This window comes from Eschscholzia californica, unplaced genomic scaffold, assembly GCF_041429995.1.
Source record: "Eschscholzia californica isolate CP2 unplaced genomic scaffold, dmEscCali1.0.p SCAF_5, whole genome shotgun sequence".
In the NCBI taxonomy this organism is placed as follows: domain Eukaryota; kingdom Viridiplantae; phylum Streptophyta; class Magnoliopsida; order Ranunculales; family Papaveraceae; genus Eschscholzia; species Eschscholzia californica.
The window spans coordinates 51,159,842-51,175,889 of NW_028238472.1; the positions used below are offsets into that span (position 1 = coordinate 51,159,842).

The window sequence follows — 16,048 nt, forward strand, 5'->3', positions numbered from 1 at the left end:
AATATTTAAAAATATAGAAACTCCTAATATTAAATAGAAATCCCAAAACATAAAAACTCTTAATATTAAATAACTATAGAATATTTAATTAGACTTCAACAATAACCCTAATACTTCAAAATATACGAGCTCCTAATTTTAAATAACTATGGAATATCTTTCTCTATCAGAATAACCCTATAAAGGTTTAATTCAAAGTCAGTTGAACCTTGATAGGGCTGGAAAAAACGTCTGAAAACCCGTATGAAAACCCGAAACTTGTCATGGACATCCGAGTCCGTTAGAACCCATAAACACTTGAAACCCGGAGTCAGGTTCGACCCGACCTATACGATGAAATAAACATGTAGGCTTTGGGTCTATAAGTGCTACCTGACATCCCACCCGTTCCAATAAAATTTGTCCGACATTACCAACTTATTAATATCGGCATATTCAATAATAAAGAGAATAAAGGCTGTTCGATCCAACATCGTAAAACACAAAACAAATATTTTGGGTGACATTCATTTATTATATGGTCAAGTTCCTCAAAAGTTCATTAAGCTCAAGTTATTTATTTGCTTGACATTGATGCATTCATGTCGACAGCGTTTGAAGGTGCCGCTCTTTTGAGTAAAGCATTAAGGTGTCCTGTTGAATAATGCAAACACGAATCCAGACGGGCGATGATAGACGTCAAAAAATTTGACGGGCGTGGACGGATTCTGGATAGTAGGATTTTACCCGCTCAAGTCCGACTGATAATCTTAATGGTCATAAAATTCTAGAGTTCGACCGGCCCGACCTGAAGTGGTCGCCAGACCCGAGCAATTCCCACCCTAAACCTTGAGTCGGATTTCAGATCTGACGTTGAAGGAGAAGTGAGAGTTGGATCCAGGCTTGGGCGGTTTGGTGAAAAAGGGCGCGAGTTGGGGGGTTTAAGCACTCTCTCAAATGAAAGCCCTTAAATTTTTCTCCCATATTTCATCTCCATTCCTTCACTTTCATCGATTCAGTTGCCTCAGATCACCTCCATCTCCTTCTTCATTCTCTTCTTTCCATCAGGTCTGACTCTCTCTCTCTCTCTATTTGTGTTTTTAGTACGAACTAGTTCATTTAGTTATCTTTATGAGTTTCTTATAGATTGAACTGATCTACCCATGGTCCAATTTTTCATTTTAATGAGTTTTAAGAGTGGGTTGATAAAAAAATAGGTACCCACGATTCAATTCTTAATTTTAATGAGTTTTTGAAAGTTGGGTTGATCTGCAAATAGGTTAACTTTAATGAGTTTGTTTGTTGATTACCTCCAGAATCGATTTACTTAGTATAATCAACTTTTAGCATAGAAATTTTCAGATAAAACTGCAACATTTAGTTCACTATCCTTCACATTTTGATGCTAATTTTTGAATTTTCCTAAACAATTAGCGGTCAGCTGGTCACAGGGGAAAATAGTTTATTTAGTGCTTCTAGAGGACTTTCGTAACCCTAGTTTTTAAAGTATCTGTCACTAATAATTAGATTTCATGTCTAAAAATTCATGTTAGTTACTACAGTGTTCAGTGATATTGATTGGAAGTCGAGGTTTTCTTTTTTGCATAGTGAAAGTTGAGACCGTGACATTTCAAGCTTTAAATTTTTGGGATTTTTTTGTCACCCAATATCTTTATATCTAGGTTTCCATTGTTCATCTACTTGTTTGACACTTCTGCATTGATTGGGTACATTATTGTTGCTTCTGTTTGGGTTTCAGAGGTGGAAAAGAAATGGAATATATTTAGTTGGAGTACATTTTTGTTCTGTCTCAGCCGCAGGTAACTGTCACTACTTTCCAACTCATTACCCTCTTTCCGTTGAATCAGTGTTTGTATCATATTGTCGATAAAAAGTGATTGACTAATGGTGAACTACCTGTGGGCATAGTTATATTAACACGAACTTAGAACTTTTTTTTTTCTTTTCACTAAACAGGATTGGGTTTTGTCCGAATCGTACTCCTCAAGTTTATGATATTACTCTTCGCTGTTCATATATATATTGAATTTATTGTTACTATTGATATTTATCTGTCTTAGACGACACAATTATATGAAGCCAAGAAAATGTCAGACTTAGATGTAGGAAGGGAGTTCGTAAGCTTCCATTCCTTGATATACAACTGTGGTGTTTGAATAGCTTTTAGGACTTAGGTGTTCACATATGTGTCGCTATGTTTAGTTTTACATAAGTAAACTACCTTTTGCTATTTAGACTTGTTACTTCTCTTAGTCTCTAAAAAGATACAAATTACGACTCATATTAGAACAAAAATAATTGCTCATTCTTTGATCATATGTACGAAGCATGGAACTAAGGATTCGTCTTTCAGTGATTTAGTATTGGCTCATGTTACATAAGGTTTGGGCAATTAGTGTGAGAACACGCAATGTCCGGGCAATTATTATGAAATCATGAGTTTATATTTCTGTATACGAAACTGGTCGTGTGAAGTTGTGAATGGAAGTCTTAACAACTTTAAGGTATAAGTTTAGATATAAGCAGTTTCATTGGTTGGTAATGGAACTTCCAGGACGTTCTATCAGTGTTGATGTGGATGATCCATTTAGTCGTAAATTTATGATCAATAGGCACATCCAAGTGAAAGTTCTGAAATGGTTACTTCAACAGTACTTCTTTCAGAATCCTAAAATAGTGACATTCTCTGGGTAACATTTCTTCATCGATTATCTGTAAAAAAAATTCATGTTATTGCAATAAGTTGTTTGAGTTTATTGTGAAGAATAGCGAGCATTTAATGTATTTGCTTATGAAATACAAAAATGTTGACTTTACTATGTCCAGAAGTATTCTTTATTATCTCTAAGTTTGAGTGATTGCTCGATACCGGTCGAAATAATTTCAGAATATGGATACTATCAATCCATTGATGACGACAAAGTTATGGAGAAAGATGCTGCACTTCGTCTAGCTCTCTCTCAACTTTCTAGTGAATTCGGTAGAGAATCTATGTTGTCGTTGCAACGATTCTTTGGTTCACGACGTGCACCAGTTGTATCTACTGGTTCTTTGAAGCTTGATCTGGCTCTTGGAATAGGAGGGTTGCCGAAGGTAATAATTTACAACCATTATTATGTCATTTTCCTTACTAAATTGTACTTTTTTTTGTCCATTTGTTATTGCTATACTAACAAGGGATACCTCTAGTAATATTAGTAGTACTGTAGTAGTATTCCTCAAAGAATAGCATTAGTAGAACAACCAATATTTAATAGATCTTAGTAATTATGGTTTCAAACATATTTATTAATGAAGTCATAGTATTATACTCATATAGAATAAGATGTAGTCTATGCGAAGTCCATGATCATCGATTCAACTGAAAATATGATGCAGTCAGTATAGTGGACAATACGGTGTTGTCTATTGAATGGACCACTGGCACTTTTGCTTGTCTTTCTTGTCGCACGCTTGTTTGACTAGCTAGTAATCCACAATGCCTGGAACTAGGTTAAAATGGTGTCGTCCACCCTATGGACGCATTAGTATGGGCCTTCTCCGAATAGAATTTCAAACTAGCAAGTGTCCAACGAGGGAAAATGCTTGTGCAATCTCAAACTAGGACTTCTGTATCCTCATTTGAGGGCTATGTGTTCACTAACGACGAGGGGAAATTCTTGTGCAATTTAAAGGGTTCTATAAGTAACACTGTGCCACTATCAATGTGCAGTTTAGTGGTGAAACCACAAACACCATTCTTAATTTTTTTTGTCTAGCTTATTGAGAAATTCTCACACAGGGAAGAGTTGTTGAAATCTATGGTCGAGAAGCATCAGGCAAAACAACTCTCGCTCTTCATATTATCAAGGAAGCTCAGAAGCTTGGAGGTGCTTATATCTCCCAACCTTTTCTTATTATTATTTCTCATAAAATGTTGGTTATATTACTTTTTTCCGTCGAACATGTAAATTGCAGATTTTCTTCCAAATTTATGTTTCTATACAATCACGACTACTTTGCATTTTAGATTACGGGGTTTCTGGAGTTAGTTAATTTGATCAATGCTCATTAGTTGGTTGTTGAAATGATAAAAATCATAGACTCATAGTCGGAGACACCAGATTTATCTACACATTATTGTTTTATTAGTTTGAATGTTTCATACTCATGCAACTTTCAAAAGAAGTTTCCCGACTCAAAACAGTTTCCTCTGAAAAAAGCGAGGCGATGCCTTAAGGCGTACAGCTCTGGGCTAAAAAGGCGTGCATTAGTTCTGAAAACAAAAAACACATCACATTTATATAGAAAGAAAACATGACCTAATCGCTTATTTTACTAGAATAGTACAAAGTTTGAAGTGTCTAACAAAAAGATTCTCAATGTGTTTAGTGTTGCATAAACTCCAAATCAAAAAAATGATAAGTAAACACTTACAAGTAAAACCTAATCTTTCTATGTTCTCCTGTTATATATTTCTTTTATATCAAGTTTTAGATGAAGAAAGTTTTCTCCTAAAAGATGTAAAGCTTTTCTACCATAAATGACTCTTGTTCCAACTATACAGGATATTGTGCATATCTTGATGTGGAGAACGCATTCGATCCATCACTTGCAGAATCAATAGGTGTAAACACGGAAGATCTTCTAATTTCACATTTACAGTCTGCTGAAAGTTCATTAAGTGTAGTCGATACACTGATTAAAACAGGATCTGTTAATGTCATTGTGGTCGATAGTGTAAGTAATTTATTTTTCTACTTTTAGTTTAGTCATCTTCGCGTATTTAGTTACAAATGGTGTCTAATTACTAGTTGTGTTGAATAGCCTATATGAAAACTAGCTAGCATGCCCTAACGCTTTGCGCCAAATTCCCAATGAGTTTTTCATTTGGAGGAGAAGAAGAATATACCTTCGCCATATAGAATATGAATGATAAGTTATTATATCATGGCACTTCGAGTTCAATATGAATTATGAGTAACAATAAGTGCTTACTTGGTCATGGTGCGGCTATAATGTGAAAGTAAGGATCAAATGTAGAGCACTATCGTCGTGACGTTTTTTGCAGGAATTACAAACAGACTAGGTATTTTCGTGTCCTCTACATTCAGTGCATCTGAAATAGAAGTTCCGAAGTCCGTAATCATAGTTACTGTTATAATGTTCTAAAAAATATCATTTCTATTTTTCCGATGAAAGTGGGTTATCCCACTACTTTAAGCTTATACTAGCATATTATGTACAGTATTTCCATCTGATCTACTTGTGTCCACTCTAAGTAGTTGGATACTGTATTTGCTGACCCAACTTATTTTTCTCAAGTACGCTCTTCTTTCTTATCATTATGTCATAATTCTTTCGGGTAGCATGGATTGCTTGATACTGTTCTTGGTCCCCGCTTAGACTTTTCGGTTATCTGTTCTTTGAAGATTGTTACCGAATAGCCAGTCTTCAATGCTTTTACGACATTATGACTTTATCGTGTTAAATTAGGTTGAATACCTTGGCAGGTAGCAGCTCTTGTTCCCCAATATGAACTTAATGCTGCTATAGATGGTAATATTCCAAAAGGACAATCACGATTAATGACTCAAGCACTGCGAAAAATTCATTCTTCATTGTGCCAGTCCCAGACTCTTCTCATTTTCATCAACCAGGTAGATACCCATTTTTCTCCATAGGATGTAACCAATTATTGCTTGCTATGTTTCTAACCATATGAATGATGATTCTATTCAATCCAGGTTAGGTCAAAACCATCCGGAGGTTTTGGTCATGGAACTGAGGTGACTTGTGGTGGAAATGCTTTGAAATTCTATGCAGCTGTTCGGTTGAGAACTGCAATAACAGGATTACTCCAAGACAAAGACGAGGTAAAGCAACTTTTACCTAATTTAACGTGGACGCCTGTGAAGGTGTCTAACTATCAGCATCCGACACCTATACGGGTATCGGTATTCGACATCGGTATGGATATTAGTATATTATCAGTTATCGAACTTGCAATTTTCTTAACTACTGGTCAACCAACTGTGTACTAACATGATTCGTTGCGAGTACACACCTAAGATGTACATACAAAATATCGCTTGTGGCCATTAAAGTGGCTGGAGTATACGACATCCGAGTTTATAAGACACACAAAACCCTAAATATTTTGGATCTTGGAGGGGTTTCAGATGTTATCGCCTCGAGTAATCTTGATTATATAATAGTCGGACCTTTTTCTAGTTCATCCATACATTTTGTCATAATTGTTCATTAGTTTTTTATCCTTTGTCTGGATTATTCTTTCATAGTTGTCCTGCTTTGTCAATGTCTTATTCACAGGTTACGGGTCTTTCAGTTTCCGTCCAAATTGTCAAAAACAAACTTGCACCAGCGATGAAGAAGATCGAGCTAGATTTAATATTCGGGAAAGGCATTCGAAGTGAAGCAGAGGTCTTAGAGCTGGCTTATACACATGGAGTTGTATCGAAAATGAACAATGGTTATTACATAGAAGGCGAGGTTCTTAAAGATCAAAAGGAAGCTGAAACATATCTAGCAGAGAATCATGAAGTTCTGGATAAACTTGTCTCAATAGTAAGAAGCCAATTATTCGACAGGTAATAGTAATAGTTGAATTATGTGATCAATGACTCAACGGCCGATGCCTTCTGTTTTTCAACCATCAGTCTCGAGCTCTGCCTAGTCGAAGATGATAAGGTATGAATATGCAACTACTAGTACTACTGTCCATTTGAATCATCTACCTTAACTTATGATCTTCTATTGGTACTCGGTCCTTTCATCAACGAGTCATCTGTATTTCGTACGAATGTAGGTTGTATCATGGTGTTCGTTTTTGCTCAATGCCCGATCACAGTCAATTCAATTGAGATGATCTAAGATTAGGTTTCATTATTGCGAGTCTAAACTACTCTAACCCATTGTTCTTCTCTTCTTTAACTGACTCTAGGGTTTATCTTGTTGTAAAAGTTGAATTTTTAAACAAAATTACTTGTTACTAATTTAAACTTGTATCAATTTTAAAAATGATAAAATTAAATATTGTTAATTATGAGGAATTAAATTAAAAAATTGTTATTTGTGATAATTACATAGTTTAGAAACCCTTTTGTGTTGTGAGTTCTTATGTAGTGGTTGGGTCACGTGATCTTGTGTTTTCACTTTCTGAAAGTGCACGTGATCACGTGGCGAAGTGACTATGCATGAAAAGAAAGTGGCCCCCACAAGGCCATAATAGTATCTTTGTTTGGATATATATGTTGGATCCATCTCTAGTGATGCAAGGGAGATTCTATATGTACCCTAAATTTTGTCAATTTTTTTTTGAGAAACTGATCTACTGTGTTAATCGTTACATGAAGATTTGATGAGCACGATAACTGCTTAAAATTCGATAAATTTATTATCTATGTTGGAAAAGTCGGCAAGGGGACTAGTCGGCGGACTTGGGACTAAGCATAGTCGCTACTAGTCGTATTTATACGGGACTAGTCGTAGAATATAAATATATAATTATATATAAGTATTTGGTCTTAATGAAGTATAAACACTAAAAATTCATCCCTAAGAAGCACACATATAATTATCAACAAGTTGTACAACATTAATGAAGTATAAAACACTAACAACTAACATTTATTTGAGTTTATAGAGAAAAAGAGTAGAATATGGGTTCTAAAAGGAAATAGTAAAAAAAGATTGAGAAGATAGAGAAACTTGGAATCTTGTTTGGAGAGCAAGAAAACTTCAAAATTACTTCAATCTGGTTATAATGATATTTGGAGGGGAGAGGAAGGGTGAAAAGCCGAATGAGCAAATCCTAAACCACCTTTGTCGATTTGAGCAAAAGAAAAAAAGGCTCAGCTAAATAATCCCGACTGGCCCGACTAGTCGACTTGGTCCTAGTCGGACCAAGTCGGGGATTTACTCGGAATTCCACGGGACTAGGGTTTTGGCTCCTAGTCGAGTCGGCAAGATGGGGACTGAGGAGTAGTCGGGGTGTACTCGGGGATTAATCCCGACTTTTCCTTCATAGTTTACTATATATATTGTCTAAATTATATGAGATAAATCTTGATGACAAGTTAATTTCATCGAGAATCGATCTCACGACCTCATGAGCTTAAGAGGGGTGTCCAACCGGTTGCGCGAAAGGGTGGTGGACCCCAAATTTTGTCATTGACCTCCTCCTCTCTTAGCATGTCATTAAGTTGGTTGTCCAGTTCCTTCTCCATGTATTGTATTTTTTTAATTACCTTTTTTTAACTAAGATAAATAAAATTCTTTTACTATTTCAAGGTTTAATATCATGTATTTTAATTTCTCTCTATACCAAAATATTTAATTTTTTCTCTTTATACCAAAATACTTATTTTTTTTTTCTCTTTTCGTACTAAGATTCTTAATAGTATTAAACACAAATGAATTTGTACAAGAGATAAATATTAATCCGATGGTACCGTGAAGAATCTTAAAGAGAGAGAGATGATAATGGCGATAAAAGGAAAAAGGAAAGAAGAGAGTAAAACTTTTGTGCGAATGGCACTGTGAAGAATCTTAAAGAGAGATAGATGATAATGGCGGTAGAAGGAAAAAGGAAAAAAGAGAGTAAAATCATAACAAAATACTTTTGTGCGAAAGGTGAAAAGAAAGCCAACCTTTAAAATTAACTAATGAAAATATAGTTGTGTGAGCTGTTTTGCAATGCCGGACAAATATTATAACCAAATTTTCTACTCGATCACAAATCAGAGACCAATTTGGAATTTACCCTGTTAGTTCAATATCAAAAGAGTAATTTTAGCAGACAAAATGAGACAAACTCTGAAGAGAATTAACATGTGATTATCCACTATTCATTGTTCAGTAGATCAGAATTATCGGAATTGCGAATCACGATAGTCCAATATCAAAAGAGTATTAAAACATATAGTAAGATTTTTGTGTAAAGTATGTTTGATTTTTCTCGTTCTCAATTAGGTCCCTAACATTTTTTTATATCAAAATAGTACAAGTGTTTGTTATCCTAACGATTACGCAGGTAATTTTTATGTCTAAAATCTGTCTATTTTTACTCGTTCTTAATTTGATCCCTGGCATTTCCTCTATTCAAAGAGTACAAATATTAGTTATCCTAATAATAAGGCGATTTCTGTCTAAAGTCTGCTTGATTTTTCTTGTTGTTAGTTTTGGTACCTAACATTTTTCGTATCAAAAGAGTACTAAGTATTAGTTATTGTTGGGATATGATAGATAAAAAATGCCACTGTTTTGGGGAAAGCATTAAAGTTTCCTGGGAAGACGGTGGAAAACAAAAAAAATTAAACCAAACACTCCTTTAATGTCGCCGGAAAAAGTCGTCGGCCGGATGTTGCCGGCGACTTCACCATCTTCTCTTCTCTTTCTCTCTCTTCTCCCTCTCTTCTCTTTCTCTCTCTTCTCCCTCTTTTCTCCCTTTCTTCTCTCTTTCTTCTCTTTCTCTCTCTTTCTTCTCTCTTTCTTCTCTTTCTCTCTCTTTCTTTCCGACGAAGGGGAGGAGCCCCTTCGCCGGAGCTCGTCTGGTTGTTCAAACCAGGCGAGTCTGGTTTGATTAACAAACCAGACGGGATCTGGTTTCGTCTGGAAACCAGACTTCCGGCGAGGGGCTCCTCCCCTTCGCCGGAGATGGAGAGGAGAATAAAAAAAAACTTTGTCGCCGGAGATGATGGAGTCGTTGGAGATGGTGGAGTCGCCGGAGAAAAGAAGAAGAAGCTGAAAAGGATTTGGTTGTTTGGGGGAAATAAAAAAATCAATTTTTTTTGTTTTCACCCAAAACTTCACACCCCTTAAACTATATAGCTTTCCCCGAAGCGTGGCCATAAAAAAATTTGTCCAAAGTCAGTCTCGTTTTTTTGTCCTCAATTTGATCCCTAGCGTCGTCTTCCATGCCAAAAGAGTATAGGTGTTTGTTATTATCATTATAAATTTATAATTGATTTTGAAAAGAAAACCAGCTAAGAAGAGAAAGGAAAATCATTTTCCTTCTCTCTCTCTCTCCACTTCTCAGATTACTCCCAATTCTCTCCCTCCTGCATCAAAAATGTAATCTCTCTCTCTCTAACTTTTTTTCTCTCTCTAACTTTTGTTGCTTCTCTAATGGCGGCAGTTTTCGTTTGACTCTGAAGAAACAAATGTTATTTCAATTGAATTATTCAATTTTTGATGTACATCTCGTAATCAATCGTCTTTCTAAAAAGTAACTTTTGATTCTTTAGAGAGAGAGAGAGAGCGAAAGAGTTCTTCGATTGTTGAAAAATGATAGATTATAATCACATATTGTCGAACTTGTTTTTGCAGATCCTTCGTTTAGATTGAGAAAGATCTGAAGGATGTCGAAAGCAGGAGCATTGGATCTAGCATCTGGTGTTGGTGGAAAGATTGAGAAAAATGATGTTCTTTCTGCTGTTGATAAGTATATTCCCTCTCTCTCTTTCTCTCTCTCTCTCTCTCTCTCTCTCTCTCTCTCTCTCTCTCTCTCTCTCTCTCTCTCTCTCTCTACCTTTTTAGGTTTTTTTTTGGTATGTGATTTCATTAAATTACAATTACATTTATGTTTGTCGATTTGATTAGACATATATTTCTTTTGTAATGTTTGATCTATGATTTGACAGTTCAATAGATCCATGAAAGTGATATAAATTGATGTTTTATTTAAAGGCAAAATTATATTGAGCTGTGATTAGGCAAAGATTGATTACTCAAGCAATTAGAAAGAAAATAAGAACATTTGATACTTGATAAATCAATAGTTGGTTAAGGAAACATGAAATTTATACTCTTTAGCTCTTTACATACGTGGGACCGTACTTTGCGATTTTATCGATGATGTTATAAATGATGAACCTTTATTTCATTGATATAAGATGATATCGTACATTCGTTTATGGGTTTTCTGTCACGTCCGTTGAGATATAAGATGATATCGTACTTTCGTACTATGGTTTTTTGTCACGACCGTTGAGATTTAATTTTTTTTCCTTTTTAGTTAAAACCTGGAATTGGTAGAATCAGTGAAGTAAAATAAATTTTGACCTGTTAAAAGTAGAAAGAGTGTATGACTTATAGCACATGGTAGAAAGATCTTATACGAACACATTTAGATCACATTTATTTAGCTCTTACAAAACTTTGTTGTAATTGGGAACACAATTTAGAGAATGTTCATCATTTTTAGTTGTAATTGAGCATGTTCATTATTTTTAGTAGTTTGTGGAAAAGTCTTATTAGACTAAGTTCATATCATGCTCGTGAGGCCACGGCTCTCCTATTCATCTGTCAGAACCCTTCTTTTTTTTCGTTAAAAATGTATTTGAAGTAGAGGGCTTGAGCTCTTGATAGCACAAGCACATATGAAGCACCATAGGAGCTAGGCCCGAGTAGCAGCATTGTTGTTTATTTGGTTCTTGCTTTTATTCAGTTTGTCATTAATTGTGGTATTATTATGTAGGTATGAAAAGTATCACGTCAGCTATGGAGGGGAGGAGGGAGAAAGAAAAGCAAACTACACTGACATGGTAAGAGCTTGTTTTTCCATTATTTATATGTTTCCTAAATTACGGTCTCTATCTCTTCTTCTCGTGTGAAAATCTTAAAGGACACGGGAATGTGCTGTTTCTAAACTAAGCAGTTGTTTGGTGACATATTTATTTGTAAGCCATATATCCGTCTGGGGAACAGTTTCTGAATATCATTATAAGTGTTTGTTAAGCCTGAACTATATCCTAAAGGACATGGTTTTGAATCATCAAAATTGTAAGAAATTTTGATTATTGAGAACCCTATAATAATGGTAGTTGGTAGAGTAAGGGGTGGCCCCAAAGCGGCATTGACCGGTGGTGGTTGGTTGAAGCTCTAGTAGGTAGCTACTCCTTACTCGGGGAAGCATCCAAATCTGCATCAGACAGATCTATACCAAGCTTCTGTCACGGGCCCTTGCCATTAGATCACTATCTTTTGGTTCTCATTTGGTGGCGGCCGTTGTTATTACTCCGCATCTATGAATGAATAACTTATGACAGGGTATGGGGTCTCGGTCACTGTGAGTTGGCAAAAGACCCATACAAAGATTTTCCTTAGTTATAGGTTCTTTATGTCTTCAAGTACTACTTATACTTCGGGGTCAGACATTGATATGTTGTGCACAACCGACATTAATCTAGAGTTCTGTTTTATGATTTAAAGACAATTATACAAGTACACATGGCATACAAAAACTCAATTATCATGGGGAGTAACCATCGAAGTGGCCGTGAGTGTTGACAAGAGTGCTAAAAAAGGCAAAAAAAATGAACTAAAACCGAATGACCACAACGCATAGAGAATAACTAACAAATAAGTACAATTTTTCGCAAGTAGCCCTTTCACTTAATCATGTCTCAAAGACTAATTTGTACTTCAGAAAATGTTATTCAATATGAGCTGATTGTATTTATGAATTCAGGTGAACAAGTACTATGATCTCGTGACCAGCTTCTATGAATATGGATGGGGAGAGTCTTTCCATTTTGCCCACAGGTTAGCACTTGGTGATTCCTTTGGGTTTAATTAATCTCTTCTTTGCTGTTCTTTTAGTAGAAAAGAAACCAAATTGTGTTTGTATATACATTTTTAGTCAAACTGCATGATTTACTTACACGATTTTCATTTCCAGATGGAAAGGAGAGTCCCTCAGGGAGAGCATCAAGCGACATGAACACTATCTTGCATTAAATCTAGAACTAAAACCTGGACAGAAGGTCTGTTTAATTAGCTTTCCTTTTTTCTTTTGTGAAGTTATATTAGAAGCTAAAAGAACAAAGAAAGTACTCTATAAGAGTGATCATCAGAGGATTACTATGTTTGCAACCGGGATATAATCATTCACTACTTTTAATCTGTTATATTAGAAGCTAAAAGAACACAGAAAGTACTCTATAAGAGTGATCATCAGAGGATTACTAGGCTCTGCAACCGGGATATAATCATTCACTACTTTTAATCTGGTTTAAATTATTAATGGTTTGCTATTGGCTTCTTATAATAGGTGTTGGACGTGGGATGTGGAATTGGTGGTCCTCTTAGAGAAATTGCTAGATTTAGGTAATGGATTCTGATGATTTTAGATGGTTTACAGATGAAAAGTAATTACTCTCGGCTCGGTTAGAGGGAGAAATATGGAAATAATTTCTTTTTCCTGGTAATCCTTTGCAGCTCTACTTCTGTTACAGGTTTGAACAACAACGAGTACCAGATAACAAGAGGCAAAGTATGTGTTTGAGTTCTTCACATTATGGCTACTACTTACATATTTAGAAACCTTTCGTCCTTCTCATGTATTCATAGTTTTTAGCCTAATATATGAGTGTTGCGTCCAATTTAATTCTCATGGAACTTGAATGGATATAGATACGGATTATTGGGAGTCAATTATGTACTAACAATCATGTGTTGATTATTGACAGGAACTTAACCGAGTTGCTGGAGTCGACAGGACCTGCGATTTTGTGAAGGCTGACTTCATGAAAATGCCATTTTCCGACAACACATTTGACGCAGTATATGCTGTAGAAGCAACTTGTCATGCACCAGACGCAGTATGTGCTATCAAAATACTCATTCATTTCCGACTTTTAAGTGCTTTTGTTTTTTGCTACTTCAATTGTTTTTGGGTTTCTTCCTTTCGGTTGAGCAGCTCGGATGCTACAAAGAGATCTTCAGGGTCTTAAAGCCTGGTCAGTGTTTTGCTGCATACGAATGGTGCATGACTGATTCTTTCGACCCCAATAACCAAGATCACCAGAAAATTAAGGTAATCATATACTCGAACTTCTTACCAAAATCTCTAAAGCTTCCAGTTACTCGTTTGTTATGCTTGTGAGTTAAAAACTTTACTTGTAAACAGGCAGCAATCGAGCTTGGAGATGGTCTTCCAGATATTAGACTCACTAGACAATGTCTTGATGCTCTAAAGCAAGCAGGGTTTGAAGTAAGTTCCACCAATTTTAGATGCATCTGTGACTTTCTGAACTTTTAACTAAGCAAGAGATTTGTTATCTTTGACAAACCAGGTCATATTGGAGAAGGATCTAGCTACAGAATCACCTGTGCCGTGGTATTTGCCGTTGGATAAAAGTCATTTCTCTCTCACTAGCTTCCGTCTAACAGCTCTCGGACGTTTCTTCACCAGAAGCATGGTTAGATCCCTTAAAATATGAAATTTAGTATAGAAGATTGATGAATCTTTCACAAACCTTTTTTTCTTCGAATGCCACACCCCTTTTTGTGTTCTAATTGTAAAGAAGTTGTTTATTAGCTAAAGATTCAATGATTTATGTAGGTGAAAGGCTTGGAATATGTCGGTCTTGCTCCAGCTGGAAGTCTACGAGTCCAAATGTTCCTTGAGGAAGCTGCAGAAGGACTTGTTGGTGGTGGAAAGTAAGTCTCTTCGAACACACACACACAGACAGACGCTCGCACACACGCACACATTTTCTTCCGCAAACCCTTTATGGGTAGTTGATATGAATATAGATCTAATTCCAGCATTAACTAAACCTTACACGTCCTCTAGGGTAGTGTTTGTTTTTTCTCCAAGTCAGATCTGAAATCTGAGTCGAGGTCTGAATAGACTTGAGTCGTATTTCTGAATGTTTTTAGGGTAGCTCATGATGTCTGACTAGTCTGAGCGGCTGATTTGGGTTAATTTTGGGTCCAGTTGAGTATGACGATCCGGATTGAAACGAGCCAAATTTAGATAATAAGAAGAAAAAAAACATCACCGAAGTAACAACCAGGGGTATGACCCTAAATAAATGTCGGGATCACAGTAAAATAGGTTCACAGATGGCTCATGATTTGTGTTATAAAGGAAAACAATCATAAGAGCCATTTGACAAAAAAAAAAAACGAAATAACGGGAAGAACAATAACTGCGTGAGACTGTTACAAGAAACAAGTCAACAACCCTTTCGCCTTCTGAAAAACGAACCTTATTTTCTGCTATAACAACACTTTCTTGAACACAGCTTTAAGTAGTTCCTGCATAAATTAGATATCCTTTACTCATTACTGAGTTGTATGAACTCATGATCTGTTTCTTTTTTACAGGAAAGATATATTCACACCAATGTATTTCTTCTTGGCGCGTAAGCCACTTTGAAGCTGAAGTTTCAGTCAAGATTGAAGTGATCTTGTATTTTGCCGATGCGTATGAGTAAAATGGTTCCGAAAACTGTTGCTTTGCAAACTTTTCGTGCAAATACAAAAACGTGAAAGATGGCCGTGAACTTTTGCTCTATCATTTGTTTGATCCGTTCTTTCTCGTTGTGCTGGAATCGTTTTGATTTTCTTTTCAGTTGGTGTTTCGTGTATTTGATATCAGAATTACTTTTTTTTTTGGTTGAGGAGATATCAGAATTACTTGATTGTATTAATAACAACTATTTCCTTATTTATTATTCTTCCGGTTTATTTACTATTTAGGGGCTAAAGCCTAAAATGGCTTGAGGACTAAATTGAATTGGTCACATCAAGTAACGGTTCGCAATATAATTCTTATAAAATTATTTCGGGTTTATTATGATTTATGATATTCTTCAGTGCATTTACGTATCAGAATTCAGACACCTTTATTAACAATCATAACATAAATTTAATCACATAACACAAATACTGTTTACCATTCCTCTTAGCCTCTTAGGTAGTTCTTCCACTAATATTGTAACTAGTTTGAAACTATTAAAGAATATAATCTGTAAACAAATATAAGAGGATTTAAGAGGGATTAGTTGTAAACTCTTTCTACATGTGGTTAATATGCAAAATCAAGCATAAGTTCTTCCACTAATATTGTAACTAGTTGTAAACCCTTTTAATTAGTTACGAAACTTTCGCTATATTCGTGTGTATTTTGAAATATAAGTTTGATCCAAGTTTATTGCAGAATTATTAGGGTATTTATTTCATAATTATTTGGGTATTTTGCTATATTCCTTACTTTTTCTATTTTAGTTCCACATTTATATTTTTGGGAGAAAAA

The 16,048-nt window shown here is 35.5% G+C and overlaps 2 protein-coding genes across 3 annotated transcripts; both read left to right on the forward strand.

The window, feature by feature from the left end:
• The first annotated feature begins 751 nt into the window (after nucleotides 1-751).
• On the forward strand, nucleotides 752-7,081 carry RECA3 (RECA homolog 3). Of its 2 annotated transcripts, XR_015225047.1 has the most exons (9): nucleotides 755-1,047; nucleotides 1,739-1,799; nucleotides 2,888-3,093; nucleotides 3,782-3,869; nucleotides 4,547-4,719; nucleotides 5,493-5,639; nucleotides 5,727-5,855; nucleotides 6,313-6,690; nucleotides 6,809-7,081. XR_015225047.1 is itself a non-coding variant. In XM_086639859.1 (8 exons), the coding sequence occupies exons 1-8, from the start codon at nucleotides 937-939 to the stop codon at nucleotides 6,592-6,594; spliced, it is 1,197 nt and encodes a 398-aa protein (XP_086495985.1). In that variant the 5' UTR covers nucleotides 752-936; the 3' UTR covers nucleotides 6,595-7,081. The 2 variants fall into 2 exon arrangements, 1 of the variants encoding a protein (XP_086495985.1); XM_086639859.1 differs by having other exon boundaries at nucleotides 752-1,047; nucleotides 6,313-7,081.
• Nucleotides 7,082-9,850: 2,769 nt separating this feature from the next.
• LOC147540348 (cycloartenol-C-24-methyltransferase-like) lies at nucleotides 9,851-15,479 on the forward strand. The gene is made up of 13 exons (XM_086639861.1): nucleotides 9,851-10,074; nucleotides 10,330-10,444; nucleotides 11,480-11,546; nucleotides 12,473-12,546; nucleotides 12,683-12,767; nucleotides 13,055-13,110; nucleotides 13,222-13,276; nucleotides 13,473-13,604; nucleotides 13,703-13,819; nucleotides 13,913-13,996; nucleotides 14,079-14,204; nucleotides 14,348-14,445; nucleotides 15,118-15,479. Exons 2-13 carry the CDS (start codon nucleotides 10,362-10,364, stop codon nucleotides 15,167-15,169), a joined length of 1,029 nt encoding a protein of 342 aa, XP_086495987.1. The 5' UTR covers nucleotides 9,851-10,074; nucleotides 10,330-10,361; the 3' UTR covers nucleotides 15,170-15,479.
• The last annotated feature ends 569 nt before the right edge of the window (nucleotides 15,480-16,048 follow it).